The 16,494-nt window shown below is 50.0% G+C and overlaps 1 protein-coding gene across 7 annotated transcripts in view; it reads left to right on the top strand.

The window, feature by feature from the left end:
• LOC118400525 (protein bassoon-like) overlaps positions 1–16,494 on the top strand; it is a 202,265-nt gene that overhangs the window by 169,209 nt on the left and 16,562 nt on the right. For 6 of the 7 annotated variants that reach the window (XM_035797464.2, XM_035797463.2, XM_035797467.2 and 3 more), the window contains 4 exons: positions 158–952; positions 3,709–10,146; positions 11,735–13,844; positions 14,234–15,291. In XM_035797464.2, the coding sequence (XP_035653357.2) occupies positions 158–952; positions 3,709–10,146; positions 11,735–13,844; positions 14,234–15,291 (10,401 nt within the window). The remainder of the gene's footprint in view (positions 1–157; positions 953–3,708; positions 10,147–11,734; positions 13,845–14,233; positions 15,292–16,494) is intronic. The other variant, XM_035797465.2, reaches the window with a different exon arrangement.

Genomic DNA, 16,494 nt, shown 5'->3' with positions numbered 1-16,494 from the left:
ATTGTAAATGTTCTTTGACTGACATTGTTATTGTCCCTTTTTGAATGATCATTATAGAATAATCTTCAGTTTGCAGTCAACCGACAATGTTTGTTTTGATACAATCCTGTACCTTGCAGTTTTCTAAAGGCCTCTTTTTGTTCTGTCTGTGTTTCAGAATAAAGAATGGCTCTGCCTGAACTGCCAGACCCAGAGAGCTTTGTCTGGGGCCCTGGGAGATGCTCCACTTCCTGTTCCTCAGCCAATGGGATCCCCACGGCACTCAGCTCCAGCTAATCAACAACAGCCTCAGCAGAGAGGGCCCAATCAGCAGGCAGGGCTATGGCCCACTGATCCTCAACAGCAACAAAAACCACTGGGTGCCCAAGTAAGTGGCCCTCCTTTCTCCCCTGCCAAACAGAGCAAGGGGCCTGCCCAACCCTCCCCTGCCAAGGTACAACCCTTCCCAGGTAAGAGTGCACACTCCCCTGCCAAGGGTGCACCCTCCCCCACTAAAACAGCATCCACCCCTGCTAAGGGCACACCCTCCCCTGCCAAAAAGATAGGACCCAATGCCCAGAGTAAGGGTACTGCCCAGCCCTCCCCAGCCAAGGGTGCACTGTCCTCTGCTAAAACAGCATACACCCCTAACAAGTGCACACCCTCCCCTGCCAAACAGACAGGACTCACTGCCCAGAGCAAGGGTTCTGCCCAGCTCTCCCCTGTTAAATTTGCAACCACCCCTACTAAGGGTGCACCCTCTCCTAGTAAGAGTGCACCAACTCAACTTAAACCCAACAAGCAGGCCGGTAAACAGCAGCAGGGCCAGGATAAAACTAAAGTCGTCCCCAAAGCTCATAAGGAAAATGAAGCCAAAGCCTCGCTCAAGAAGGGAGCACCTGAAGCCATCACCACATCACACGATGAAAAGAAGAAACCCGTTGAAGATTCACAGAAGTCAAAACACCATGACGTGAGCTCCCTGCAACTTTTCAACTTCAGCATCATTTAATTTACCTAATTTTAGTCATCGTCATACTCGTCATCGTTGTTGTAACCTCACCGTCATCATCACTATGATCATTATATCATTCTCATCCCCCTTCTCCTTGTCATCTCTATCCCCAAGCATCAGCCATTTACCATGCATCACCTTTGGTATATATTTTTTAATGTTTTTATTAGTTCAATCATAATGTTAAGCCTGTATGATCTGCATTACCTGTATGATCCACCTAGTGGTTAGAGCGTTGGACTAGTAACCGAAAGGTTGCAAGTTCATATCCCCGAGCTGACAAGGTACATCTGTCGTTCTGCCCTTGAACAGGCAGTTAAACCCACTGTTCCTAGGCCGTCATTGAAAATAAGAATTTGTTCTTAACTGACTTGCTTAGTTAAATAAAGATAAAATAAAATAAAAATGATAGTCATCCTTGTCTGATATTGTAATCATGACTAATCAGTGTTATTAGCTAACATGCAATGCAGTTTTTTTTACTTAATCATTATATTTTGATCAGCTTGTTTATTTTTTACCATCATTCATCATTCTTCAACAATGGCAGAGATTTCATTGTACATTTAATTACACGAACATGTAACCAAAATATGTTTTTTCTTGACGTTTTCTTGTTGTTTTTCGTTTTGTTGTTTTTGTCACTTTTTATCTTAACCTTTTTATAGTCATATTTGTGTGCATTTCATTGTCTGTAATTGTTGCCTGTGCTTTAATAACATTCATTACATTATCTGTTATAGTTGCATGAGCTTTAATAACGTTATTTTACATGATCTGTTATATATAGTTGAAGTCAGAAGTTTACATACACCTAAGCCTAAACATTGAAAAATTCCTGACATTTAATCCTAGTAAGAATTCCCTGTCTTAGGTCAGTTAGGATCACCACTTTTATTTTAAGAATGTGAAATGTCAGAATAATAGTAGTGATTTTTTTTTTCAGCTTTTATTTCTTTCATCACATTCCACTGTGTGATGAAAGAAATAAAAGCTGGGATAAAATCACTCTACTATTAGTTCAGAGGTTTACATACACTCAATTAGTATTTGGTAGCATTGCCTTTAAATTGTTTAACTTGGGTCAAACGTTTCAGGTAGCTTTCCACAAGCTTCCCACAATAAGTTGGGTGAATTTGGCCCATTCCTCCTGACAGAGCTGGTGTAACTAAGTCAGGTTTGTAGACCTCCTTGCTCACACACTCTTTTTCAGTTCTGCCCACAAATCTTCTATAGGATTGAGGTCAGGGCTTTGTGATGGCCACTCTAATACCTTGACTTTGTTGTCCTTAAGCCATTTTGCCACAACTTTGGAAGTATGCTTGGGGTCATTGTCCATTTGGAAGACCCATTTGTGACCAAGCATTAACATCCTGACTGATGTTTTGAGATGTTGCTTAAATATGTCCACACAATTTTCCCGCCTCATGCTGCCATCTATTTTGTGACATGCACCAGTCCCTTCAGCAGCAAAGCACCCCCACAACATGATGCTGCCACTCCGTGCTTCACGGTTGGGATGGTGTTCTTCGGCTTCCAAGCCTCCCCCTTTTTCATCCAAACATTACGATGCTCATTATGGCCAAATAGTTCTATTTTTGTTTCATCAGACCAGAGGACATTTCTCCAAAAATGTGCAGTTGCAAACTGTAGTCTGGCTTTTTTATGCTGGTTTTGGAGCAGTGGCTTCTTCCTTGCTGAGCGGCCTTTCAGGTTATGTCGATATAGGACTCGTTTTACTGTGGATATAGATACTTTTGTACCTGTTTCCTCCAGCATCTTCAAGGTCTTTTGTTGTTGTTCTGGGATTGATTTGCACTTTCCGCACCAAAGTACGTTCATCTCTAGAAGACAGAACGCGTCTCCTTCCTGAGCGGTATGACCGCTGCGTTGTCCCATGTTGTTTATACTACGTACTATTGTTTGTACAGATGAATGTGGTACCTTCAGGTGTTTGGAAATTGCTTGCAAGGATGAACCAGACTTGTGGAGGTCTACAATTTGTTTTATGAGGTCTTGGCTGATTTCTTTAGATTTTCCCATGATGTCAAGCTAAAAGGCACTGAGTTTGAAGGTAGGCCTTGAAATACATCCACAGGTACACCTCCAATTCACTCAAATGATGTCAATTAGCCTATCAGAAGCTTCTAAAACCATGACATTATTTTCTGGAATTTTCCAAGCTCTTTAAAGGCCCAGTCAACTTAGTGCATGTAAATTTCTAACCCACTGGAATTGTGATACAGTGAAATAATCTGTCTGTAAACAATTGTTGGAAAAATGACTTGTGTCATGCACAAAGTAGATGTCCTAACCGACTTGCCAAAACTATAGTTTGTTTACAAGAAATGTATGGAGTTGTTGAAAAACAAGTTTTAATGACTACAACCTAAGTGTATGTAAACGTCCGACATCAACTGTATTTGCCTGTGCTTTGATGACTGAATTATTTTCAATGTAATTATTCTCATGTCTTGCCAGAATAGTAATACAGCCTGTATAAACTCCAGTGCTTTTATTCCAACCCCTATCATCTGTGAAACAAATGCCCATAAAAGTAACTCTGCCGATGAGTTAGGTGAAACGATAGGAAAGAAAGGGTGCACTGTTGCCTGTAATAGACTTTTTGCTACAGAAATTATTTCAGTCAGGGAGCAACAGGACTGATGCTTAATACTGGCCTCTGACTTGTCTTGTTTCTCTCTTTCCTTTAGGATTCCAACAAGTCCAGCACGCAGAGCCTCAGTGACACGGGATACTCCTCAGATGGGATCTCCGGCTCCGTGGGCGAGATCACAGGCCATATCCGTGAGGATCCGGGGTTAAAGCTGAGTGAACGTAGCCTCTCCAGCCCCTCTGAGATCACTAAGTTAGAGAGCTCCATGCGGCCACTGCTAGAGTCCAGGTCCAAGACTGCTACAGACCAGGGCGGGGAGAACAACTCTGACAGGGAGGTGTCGGACGATCTCAGCTCCAAGCTGCGCCACGACTATGTGGAGGACAGCAGCGAGACTGGTCTGTCCCCCTTACCGCCCAGGCAGAAGAAGTCCCATAAAGAAATGACAGATGAGGAGTTCATGAGGAGGAAGATCATGGAAATGAGCGCTGACGAGGACGAGATGGAGGAGGAGGAAGGGTACGGCTACCAGAAAACGAAAAACAAAAAGGATTTGGGGAAGGAGAAACGACGCAGCCTCACCCACCATTCCAGTAGTTTTGAGGAGGACACCAAGGGGGTAGATGACGAAGACGATGAAGGTATGATGGCTTCCCAAGGAGGCCTGCGGCGGTTTAAGACCATTGAGCTGAACAACTCAGAGCATGACCTCAGAGAGCCAGAGCTGGAGATGGAGAGTCTGACTGGATCACCAGAGGAGCGGTCGAGGGGGGAGTATTCATCCACCCTTCCTGCCACAACTCCCAGTTATACATCTGGCACGTCCCCTACCTCCTTGTCCTCCATGGAGGATGACAGTGACAGCAGCCCCAGCCGCAGGCAGAGACTGGAGGAAGCCAAGCAGCAAAGGAAGGCTCGCCACCGCTCCCACGGCCCACTCCTGCCCACCATCGAGGACTCATCCGAGGAAGATGAGCTGAGAGAAGAAGAGGAGCTTCTGAGAGAGCAGGAGAAGATGAGAGATCTGGACCTGCAGAGGATCCGCAGTACAGCCAGGAAAACCAAGAGGGACAAAGAGGAGCTAAGGGCCCAGAGACGTAGAGAGAGATCCAAGACTCCCCCCAGCAACCTCTCGCCCATCGAGGATGCCTCCCCGACAGAGGAGTTGAGACAGGCAGCGGAGATGGAGGAGCTCCACAGATCCTCCTGCTCAGAGTATTCCCCTTCCATGGACTCAGAGGCAGAGAGCTTTGAAATGATGAGCTCCAAGCTTTACAAGTCAGGAAGCCACCAAAACCTACCCACCTTCATGTCTCTCTACTCCCCCACTGAAAAACATACTGCCACTTCACCGTTGGACAAGACACTGAAAAGTGCAGAGGAGGTGTATGAAGAAATGATGAGGAAAGCAGAGATGCTGCAGCAGAGACAGCCAGGAAGGCCAGGCCAACAACAAGGAAGTCCGCAAAGGCAACCGGCTGGAGCACCTCAGCCTAGCAGCAAACAACATCTAGGCACTGGAGCACCTTTAACCCCTGGCTCCAGCCCCACACAAATCTCTGCACCTGTTTCCTTCTCCCCAAACGACCCACGTGGGGCTGGAAAAGGGGTCCCACCAGGAATCAGTGTGACACAGCATCTATCGAAAGAAACCCAAGACCGGATGAGGACGCAGACTGCCAAAATAGGGGGTGTTATCCCCCCAGTGGCTGGAAGACCAGGTCCTCAGGGACCAGCACAGGGGGCGCCTCCTCCTGACTCTGGAGCGCCCTCCATCGCATCCTCCCTCTTCTCCTATTTCAAAGGCCCCAGTCCTCCTGTTTCCCCTTCCCCCTCTCCCTCACAGAGTCCCACTCATTCCCTGTCCCTACGACCTACAGGGCCTGGTGTGTCCCCACAAGATTCTCAGCCTGGCGCTGGTGGCGCAACCTCTCCAGTACCACCGCAACAACATGGAGCCCAGATGCCTCGAAGAACAGCATCACCATGCCTTGCAAGACAACAGTCCTCCTCCGACTCACCAGTAATGGGGATAACGCTGGGCTCTAAGACCACCACCAGTCCTGCCAGGCCTCTGACTGTAAACTCCTCCACTTCTCCCCTGTCCTCGCCAACACAGGCTATCCGTCAACCCATGTATCAGCAATATATTCCTTCAACAAGCTCTCCAACGTCCCCACAAATGCATCTATCGCAACAATCCCCTCACCATGATTTACAGAGGCCCCAAAATGCAGAGAGGGTTAATATTGGTATAAGCATGACAATGACAACCACAGCTACCACATACAGTCGTGGGTCAATATCAATGGAAAATATCTCCCTATGTAGGATCTCCAATGTCCCAGGTACCTCTAGGGTCGTAGAGCAGGGCCAAATGCAAATGCGTCCGACTAGACCTGCATCAGTAGTGGACCTGAGAGCACCCATGAAGGCTGCCCCAATCATCATGACAGACCAGGGCATGGATCTAACATCTCTGGCAACTGATACAAGAAGGTATTCCCTCGATGCTGAACAACCCCACAACCATCACAAATCGGTGCAGCCACTGAATGCTGCCATGAACCTGAATGCACAAAAGCAGCCGCATGTTTCGGCATCCACTCCAACAACAGTCAGCGTCACCGTGGCAGCCTCCATGTTTATATCTCAGCCGAAGGGGCATCCAGTGATTTACGGAGATCCGCTGCAGAACCGTATGGACCTGGGGCAAGGCGTTGGATCAGCAATGTGTCTTACACAAACTAAGCCACCCATTACTGACCCATCCATTCCTAAGATTGATGCGTGTCTGGAGGATCTGGGCATCCAGCAGCAGCAGCTCCAGATGCAGCAGCAGAAGCTCCTACAGCAACAACAGCTCCTCGAGCAGCAGCTCCAGCAGCACCAGCATTCTTCCTTTGCTCGCTATAACCTAGCGAATCAGGTCCAGCCGCTGTTGCTGAAGAAAGACCTGGTGGTTCGCCAGACGAGCAGTGGCAGTGACCAGCCTGTGGTCAGTGTGATTCCTAGAGTATCTCCCATGCCGCCCCAGCCAGCGTCTATAGTTCTACCTCCCTCTAACAATCATCATGACTATGGTCAGAGTGGGCTTGCCTTGGAGTTGAAGAACAAGCCCACAGTTATGAACCTGTCTACAGGAAAGCCCCATGTCATGATGGTCCAACTGGAAGATAGCAATGCGTCTCAGATGACCACTGTGACTCAGCTGGTCAAAGAGCCTCCTCCTCCCCAGGTCCTGGATCTCACTGGTGGACAGATACAGAAACCAGAGAACCAAGTGGCTTGTTGTGACGTTGTTTACAAGCTACCCTTTGCTGGTAGCTGTGCAGGTAACTTAACTCAGAAAAATTCTACCACTGAATCTTCCCAAGTCACTCTTCCACCCCCTGCCCCACACTACAGTGTAGGCCAGCAGAAACAACAACAACAGCCACAACAACAACAACCACCACCTGGTAATAATGGCTACCAGGCAGAAAGCATGCAAGGAGCACCAGAGGAGCGTAAACCGATGCAGGGAGTCCCTCTATACCCTATACCCCTTGGAGGCAGGCTTCAACCTTCCATGTCTGACACCAACCTGTCTAATACAGGTCTTCAGTACTATCAGAGGACTGACCCTGGGGACCTGGCAGTGGATCTGAGCACCATGAATCAGGCCTACGAAGGAGGATATCTTGGCATGGGTGCACAATATGGATCCTACACAGACTTAAGTCATCAAGGAGATGTTGCAGGTCCTCCCTTGCCCCTGCGAAGGTACGGCTCCATGTCCAACATCAACCAAGACTATGGCTATGGTCAGGCAGTTTTACCGGATGCCAACCTGGCACAGTATAGTGCCACCACTGCCAGGGAGATCAGCCGAATGTGTGCAGCTCTGAACTCTATGGACCAGTTCGGTCAACGGTACAGCAACCCTGAGATGATGCAGTATGGTTCTGGAAGTGGAGCAGGGCCTGCAGCCAGGCTCAACCTACAGCAAAGCTTAGCATCAATCCGAGCCAACCTACTCTATGGCCCTGATGGGAGGCCCACTGCACACGGCCACGCCCTAACCAATCTGATCAATGCCAGACAAGCAAGCATACGGGCCTTATATCCATCTGCAATGAGAGGAGCTGACGGTATGACATATTCCACCATCAACACCCCAATAGCCTCTACCTTGCCAATAACCACCCAGCCCCCCTCTGTTCTGCAACCTATGCCACAAGGAATATACCGACCTTACCCTGCAGGCGTGACCGCTGTACCACTGGCGAGCCTCACCAGGTTGCCTCATATGACCCCAAAGATGCCTCTGTCCACACAGGGACATTACGGTTACCCTCCTCCCAACCAGTTCCCTACAACGGCTGGTGTTCCTGGAAGTGTACCTGCCACGAGCACCTCCACCCAAGAAGCTCCTGTCTACCTTGGGAAGCCTTCTGCAGCCGTCTCTGTGCACACGGCTGCAACCTTACCACTGGCCCAGCCAATTTCTCATATGGGTGGACAAATTACTGCAATGCCAATTCAGTCTGCAGTAGTCCCTGCAAACCAACAGACCCCCCAAACTCAAATCCAAGCACACAATGTTACGACACACCCTCATACTCAAACTCAAATGCAAGTCCAAATGCAGCAACAAATACAGTCCCAAATACAGCAACAAATACAGTCCCAAATACAGCAACAAATGCAATCTCAAATGCAACAACAAATAGCAACTCAAACTCAAGCTTCATTTCTGACTCAAACCCAGTCCCAGCCTGTAACTCAGCCTGCTCCACAGGCTCTAGTGCAGCCCCATCTGCAGACCATTCGCCAGATTGCTTCTACTGCAGCAGCCAGCACCACCATCACCACTTCGGTCGATCCAGAGCTGGAGAAGGTAGAGGAGCGTTTGAGACAGCAACAGGAGCAGATGCTGCAGATGGAGCGAGAGCGCGTGGAGCTGGAGAAACTTCGGCAGATGCGCCTGCATGAGGAACTAGAGCGAGACCGCATGGAGCTCCAGAGGCACAGGGAGAAAGAACAAATGCTGGTGCAGCGCGAGATTCAGGAGCTGCAGACCATCAAACAGCATGTCCTGCATCAGCAACAATCAGAGAGGGAGACCCAGCTGGTCATGCAGAGGGAACAGCTATCCCAGCAGAGGATGCAACTGGACCAGATCCAGTCGCTACAGCAGCAGCTCCAGCAGCAGTTGGAGGAGCAGAAGAGGCAGAAGACTGCAGTGGTGGAGGCATCAGCTGTGGCCGCAGCAGCAGCTGCTGCATCTGCAGCAGCATCTGCTGCAGCCACTTCCACTCAAGGTGCCATACAAGGGGTAGTAGTCGGAGGAATAACCCCTCAAGGTGCCATACAAGGGGTAGTAGTCGGAGGAGGAGGAGGAGGAGGAGGAGGAACTCCTCAAGGTTTCATCATCTGTGACCAGAGTGGTAGGGTGATTCAACAGGACGGCCAAAGTGTACAGTTCTGGCAACCTCACATGGAAGGGCAGGTGGTCCAAGCAATGGTGACCCCAAGGCCCATACCAAGCTCTGCCTCTGAGATGTCCTTGAAAAACAGTGAGAATCAGTTGGGGTCCAGGATCATGAAGAAGCAAAACTCTATGCCTCGTCTTAGGGATGGATCGGAGGAGGAGCTGGTGAGGAGGATTGCAGATAGCTGCGTGCAGACTGACGATGAAGAGGGTGAGGACAGGTACATGAACCGCAAGGGCAGGAGAACCAGGCGGATCGCCGACTGCAGCGTCCAGACAGACGACGAGGATCAGGCAGCTTGGGAGCAACCGGTTAGGCGCAGGAGATCACGCTTATCCAAACATTCAGACTCTAGCGGCGAGGTCAAATCCGATGGAACCGCCAAAGTGTCCTCCTCCAGCATAGCCATTCAGACCACCAACGACTCCTCATGCCAGACTGAGGCCGACCAGTTGGGCAGGATCTCACCTGCAATCCACATCACTGCGGCTGAGACAAATAAGGTGGAGCTGCTTCACTACATCTCTGCCCCAGAGAGAACCCATACGGGTGAGAGCTTGGCCTGTCAGACAGAACCGGAGGCCCAGTCTCAGGGGGTGGTGGCTCCTCAGCTCAGCGTCCCCACCACCATCAGCCCATATTCCACCTCTATGCAGATGGTGGGCTCCACCCCACCTCCTCCCCAAGGGGTGGCTAAGTTCGAAAGGAGGAAACCTGACCCTCTGGAAATCAACTACCAAAGCCAGCAGCAGAACGAGTCCCCGTCTCGCCAGCCTCCCAAGTCTCCCCAGGTGCTGTACTCCCCTGTGTCCCCGCTGTCGCCCCATCGGATGCTGGAAACCACCTTCGCCTCCCAGGAGAAGCTCAACAAGGCACATGTCACGCCCCAGCAGAAAGCTTTCACTGCAGAGTCTCCTCAGCGTCACCAGAGCCTCCCCAGACCTATCAAGAGTGTGCAGCGCTCCATGTCGGACCCCAAACCCCTCAGCCCCACTTCAGAAGACCCTGCCAAGAACAGGTTCTCCCCTTACCATCAGCAGGCCCTCTCCAACAGTCAGGTATGTAATAAGTGACATTATTACTGTTTCTCTTTCACTTCAATAACTTACACATTAACAAAGAGTAAATCATAATGTGACCTGATATGAAAATAAATAGTTAGTGTAAGTTATTAAGGAAAGAACAAGACAGGAGACATTTTTTCATGACTATGCTATATACAGTAGAGAGCAGAGAAAGTACGTACTGAAGAGAGTGTGATACTGAATAGAATAGATAGTCTTGTGTGAGAGCACAGATGCATCACACAGGGTTTGGCATCGAAGGACGCGAAATAATGTTCTCAGGAGAGCAGCTGTCCATGCTAGGCACTAGGCAAGCTTTCCCTCTACTCCATTATACCATCCTCTCTTTTTCTCACTCCATAGCTTTCTCTGATATCCCTTTCTTTTTTCTTCTTTGCCTTTTCAGTCTGCTTTTTCTCGCCGTCTCATCTCTCTCTCTCTCACACACACATACACGCACACACACACTTTCTTTCACCTTTATTCTTTCCCTGCTATATCTGGCAAAGCCCTTAGAAATGCCAGGGGGAGACATAATGTGGAGGCATCCTGGTACAGCCCTGCTGTCTTCCGGCATGTTAGCAGCTGTTCAAAGTAAAGTCAGATCCTTCTGTACTCAGTGTGAGGGCTGTCCGATGAACAGGCACACATAGGAATCATAAGAGGATTTTTACATATATTTATTGTTTTATTTGTGCTGGCCATACATCAACATTTGAATAAAATGACGTTCTCACGGATACTTAATACATTCACTATGGGTCTACACAACTCCTAAACTGTAAGTAGAAAGAAGAAATCTAGCCATGTTTGAATGTTTATCATTACTCTTAGTTTGTTGTTGGCATACGTTTTCTAGATAAGTGATCAGGATGAAGGACATTTTTTAAATATTTTTTATGATAACGTGTATGACTATGTTATGATTAGAATCGTCTAATGCTCTAAAAACGATTCATATGAATTATTTATGCTGAGAATTGCTCCCAAGTTGCCCATTCTCTCTGTACATCTGTACCATGTCAGATATAGAGAAATGTATTCAATTTTGAGTTTACATCCCAAAATTACACTTTATATATGTCCAAGCAGACTGAAATATAACAAAAACTGTTTTTTTGAATGATGTTGATTAATTATGAAATGATGACAAATATTAATAACATTCCACGCATGAGGCCACTAGGTCATTTTATTGCAGGAAAGGGCTACATTGATGCTAAATTAGTCTATAAGATTGCCATTTTCTGAATTAAGGTATAATGATTAGAATATGGGAATCAAGGTATATTGATTAGAATAGGGGAATCAAGGTATATTGATTAGAATAGGGGAATCAAGGTATATTGATTAGAATAGGGGAATCAAGGTATATTGATTAGAATAGGGGAATCAAGGTATATTGATTAGAATAGGGGAATCAAGGTATATTGATTAGAATAGGGGAATCAAGGTGGAATGAGAAGATTAGGGGACTGGACTAGAATCTTCTTTAGTGCAGTTAGTCTGATTTCCATGCAGGCATTCTGTTCAATGTTATGTGAGTGTTATCCTGATGGTGTTTCTCTGCCTCTTTCTCCAGATGGCCACCCTGCAGCAGCAGCAGAACTCTCTGATGAGAAAGGTGAAGAGGACCCTACCCAGCCCACCTCCAGAGGAGAGCCCTCTCCCTATCGTCACCCCAGCCATGTCCCACATGTACAGCAGCTCCCCGGGGATGCAGCCCCAGAGGGTGCTGCCCAGGCCTGCCCAGGGGGTCACCAAGGCCGGCCTGCTGAGCGAGCTGAAGGCCGTGGAGCAAGAGTCCACCAAGCTCCGCAAGCAGCAGCAGGAGCTAGAGGATGAGGAGAAGGAGATTGACGCCAAGCTGCGGTACCTGGAACTAGGCATCCATCAGCGCAAGGAGACCCTGGTGAAGGAGAGGGAGAGGAGGGAGCTGGCCTACATGCGCTGCATGGGCGACGCCCGCGACTACATGTCAGACACCGAGCTCAATAACTTGAGGATGGTGGCAGCCACGGGAACGTTCGACGGTAATGGTCTGCTGACGAGGCCCAGCACGGCGCCGCTGAGCCAGTTCCCCAACGACCTCGGCCCAGCCTCCCAGTACCCGCCCACCTCCTCCTACATGGCCTATCAGTACCCACAGAGCCAGCCCACGCCCACACAGCAGCCAACCGCTGCTTACCAACAGATCGGTTTCCAGTCCCCTCAATACCCTATAGCCTCCCAGCCCCAGCCAGGCACCTTCCTGCCCCATCCACCCCAAGGCCCAGGCTACCAGACTCAGCCAAGCTACCCAGCCCATGGGGGCTACGGCCAGACTTCCTACCCGACAGACCTGGGCATGCAGCAGCATGGCCACCAGGGTTTCCAGCCTCCCAACCCCTCTATCCCGGGCCAGAACCTCCCCTACCCAGGCCAGAGCCCATATTCTGGCCAGGGCATGTCCTTCCTGCCGCAGGCTGAGATCCTCACGGTCCACCAGAGGCCTCATCAGACCTCCTTGGCTGACCTGGAACAGAAGTTGCCCACCAACTATGAGGTGATCAGTAACCCTGCTGTGTCGGTGGCCACATCAGCTCCAGACACCGGCTTTGGCTCAGTCTATGCCTCCAACACCATGCCCAATGCCTATGGGCAGTACCGCCCCCCGGAGCCAGGCCTGACACACGGTGTGGATAGCCCCACGTCGTCCTACGCTGCAGACGGCCTCTACACCGCAAACCTGGAGCAGAACATCCCCAGGAACTATGTCATGATCGACGACATCAGCGAGCTGACCAAAGAGAACACAGGCTCGTCTGTTGATGTTCTGGGACATCCTGTTGCAGGACGCTATGGTGAGAATGGCCCTGCGCACCAAACTGGCTATGGCAATGAGCCTGTGGACCCGTACATGTCTGCAGGCCCCACAGGCTACCACCAGCAGGGCTCTGTGGACCCCCGGACCAGCACCACTATAGGTGGTGGGGGATCTTCTTATTACTATGACGACTATAATAAACACCCCAGCACAACACGCCCGGGGACCCAGAAACACCCATCCAAGAACCTGGCTCCCGCAGTTGTCTCCTCTGGTAAGCGCAGCAAGCACAGAAAGCAGGGCATGGAGCAGAAGATCTCCAAGTTCTCCCCCATCGAGGAGGCACGGGACGTGGAGTCCGACCTGGCCTCTTACACCATGACCACCTCCACCGGCGGCAGCTGCACTGTGGTGTCTCGGTCCGGGGTGAAGAAGAGCGGCTACGACCAGCGGAACTACTATGGTGGCCACCCGGGAAGCCGGGAAGCCCTGGAAGAAGAGGACCGGATGTACGGCTCGGGGAGGTCCCGGTCTACTGGCTATGGCATGGACAAGATCTCCTCCAGGGACTCCTCCAGGAGCAAGTCCTACGAGAGGGAAGCCATGGAGCGGTCTCAGAGAGGCGGTGGTGGACGGCCCGGACTGCGCACCCATAACTCAGAGGAGGAGAGCCCACTCAGCCCCGTGGGGAAGCCTGTGGGGGTCGGACGAGGCGGTACAGGGGTACCAGTGGACCCCCATGACGTGAGGAACCAGTATGGCTCCAGCCACTCCCTGCCGGATGTCCAGGACCACCACATGAAGGACCTGCCCAGGAGCCACGTGTACAAGCCAGATGACCCATATCTCGTAGACGATCAGCACGCTGCTGTGTCGGACAGTGAAGGTAACTGGTGCTGAATGCCACTAACTGTCTGACCTCCTCTGTCTTTCTGTCTGCTGGAAAGAGTCTGCATGCCAAGATTCTTCAGAGTAGCATGATGGCTTCTTCTGTTTTGTGACTGTGAATGTTGTGCCCAATGCATGAAACCGCATATGCCTGTTTTCTTTTTTTCGTTTTGCCTGCTGAAACATTTATCTTTTTTGTGATTTTGTTGTTTGCTGTTTTTTGTTTGACTTTGAAAGACTTTCCATGTTTTTGAGACTTTGGGCCCGTCTTTTTGTCTTTCGTCTGCGTGGCTTCAGTTCAGACTGTATGTCTCTCTCTCCTTTTCCTCTCTACACATCATAAAGCAAAAGTAAACTGACTGACGATAATCTTTGTTGTTCAAAAAGCCTATCATCTGGGTCAGGAGGAGACGGACTGGTTTGAGAAGCCAAGGGAGGCTCGCTCCAACCGCTCCAGACACCATGGGAGCGCAGGGCACATCTCCACTGGTAGACAACAGACCGGCGCCAACGTGAAGCACACCTACCATGACTATGATGAGCCTCCCGAAGAACAGGACCTGTGGCCTCAGGACGAGTACAACAACCAACCTCGCCACCCCTCGTCCACCTCATCATCCCGCGACCACCGTGGTCACCAAGGCAGCAGCGGCGGCAGCTCGGGGAGGCATTGCTCTTCCCGCCACTCCGGCGAGGAGCCTCGGACGTCCAGCCGCTCCTCCAGAACACACCCCAAAGACCAATCCGCCCGCTCTGAGGGCCGTGGATCCTCCTCTACCCAGAAGAGGGGAGGGGAGGAACCACGCTCCTCCCGGGATGTCTACCGGGACCGGGACTCTAGAGACTACTCCTCTCGTGACCTGGCCTCCGGCCACCACCGCGAGGGCACCAGTGGCAGGGGTCAGAAGCCGCCAGGCTCGTCCTCCAGGAGACAGGAAGGGGTTCCTTCTGCAGGGGCCAAGCAGGGTCTGGGGCAACAGCCCCAGGGGGGTCCAGGCGGGCAGCAGCAACAGCCCCAGGGGAGTCCAGGCGGGCAGCAGCAACAGCCCCAGGGGGGTCCAGGCGGGCAGCAGCAACAGCCCCAGGGGGGTCCAGGCGGGCAGCAGCAACAGCCCCAGGGGGGTCCAGGCGGGCAGCAGCAACAGCCCCAGGGGGGTCCAGGCGGGCAGCAGCAACAGCCCCTGTCAGGCAGACATCCTGGATTCCAAGGGCCAGACGGGGGCCAACCGTCCCAGCAGCAGCAACGTACCCAGCAGCAGCAGCCTCCACAGCAGAGCCAGCCTTCCCAGACCATAGCCGGGGGCCCTCAGGCCACTCCAGTCACTGCAGGCCCAGGACCCATAGCAGGACCAGGGCCGGCACAACAGCAGGCTAAACCTGGCCAGACTCCGGCACAAGGCCGGCAGCCAGCCGGACCTACCGCAGGCCAGCCAACAACCACAGCCGTGAGTACCCCTGAGATGGGTTTGGTATTTCAAGATAAATTGAATTGTGTATCCTGGCAATACTCATGAAATTACTGGGCCTATGTCATTTTCCCCTCTTATTTGTCACTTCTTGGTGTCGTGTCTTTGGTTATGCCGGATTAAGTGATATGACATGCTATTCCATAAAATAATTTCTCCGTAATTAATATTACCTGATTGAGCTAATCATGTAAATGTAATTAACTAGAGAGTCGGGCACCACAAAATAATATTTATAGAGCTGTTATCTTCCGAATAAACTCTTAAAGACCTAGTAATATTTTACATCAATAGCAGTCAATATTAATTGTCATCTTAATTCAGTCTCATCTGAAAGTTGTAAATTCTTGGTTCTCTGCACGAACCCTGGCCAACAATTTGAATCAGCAATAAAAATTGGGTTTAATTATTTATTTACTAAATACCTAACTAATCACACAGAATTACACATACACATAATTAAATCATAACTTGATTACAAATGACGTCATAAAGGAAAACGTCCCTAGCGGTCGGAACAGATATGACAGCTTGTTACATAAAGGAAAAGGGCTGGGTTTGAGTGATAGAGCGGGAAGACTGAGGGATGCAGGGAGAAGCTGTGCTATTGTAAATACAGTATCTGATGCATTCTAAATTACTGCCCATTTGGAAAAGGAAAATGCAATGAATATTTACTCTGAGCTGCGCTTCGGTAGGTTGGTGGTAGATGGAAGGCCGTGTTGCCAAACCGAGTCCTTTGAAGAATGTCTCTGGTTGTCAATTGGATACGCTTTAGTAAAGTCGTTGGGTGATAGACGGGATACTCTGTCTGTTCCTTCCTAACCCTCGTTGCATCTGCTGTTGCTAACTCAACGGCTAGGAGGTATCACTTCTGTATTGAGTAAGAGTTCAAAGTTCATACCATTCGCAACCAAAGCTCACGCTGATTTTGGCTTCGTTCTATAGTTATTATCTCAACCATTCTGACATAGGACCGTGGTCCTACATCCTCGGAACAGGAGGTTATATTGTTGTCAAGGGCTTATATAGGAAGGGGAGGGCGTGTTTGAAAAGTTTTATAGCCCATGTCCCTTCACAGGGGCGGGCCACTGATAGGGCTCTGCTCAATCTTATGAAAACCCAAATCTCACATTTTAGAAGCTAAAATCACATTTCATCTCATCACGAATAATTTCATAT

Source organism: Oncorhynchus keta, chromosome 21 (genome assembly GCF_023373465.1).
Source record: "Oncorhynchus keta strain PuntledgeMale-10-30-2019 chromosome 21, Oket_V2, whole genome shotgun sequence".
Taxonomy (NCBI): Eukaryota; Metazoa; Chordata; class Actinopteri; order Salmoniformes; family Salmonidae; genus Oncorhynchus; species Oncorhynchus keta.
This window is presented reverse-complemented; position numbering and strand designations above follow the sequence as displayed.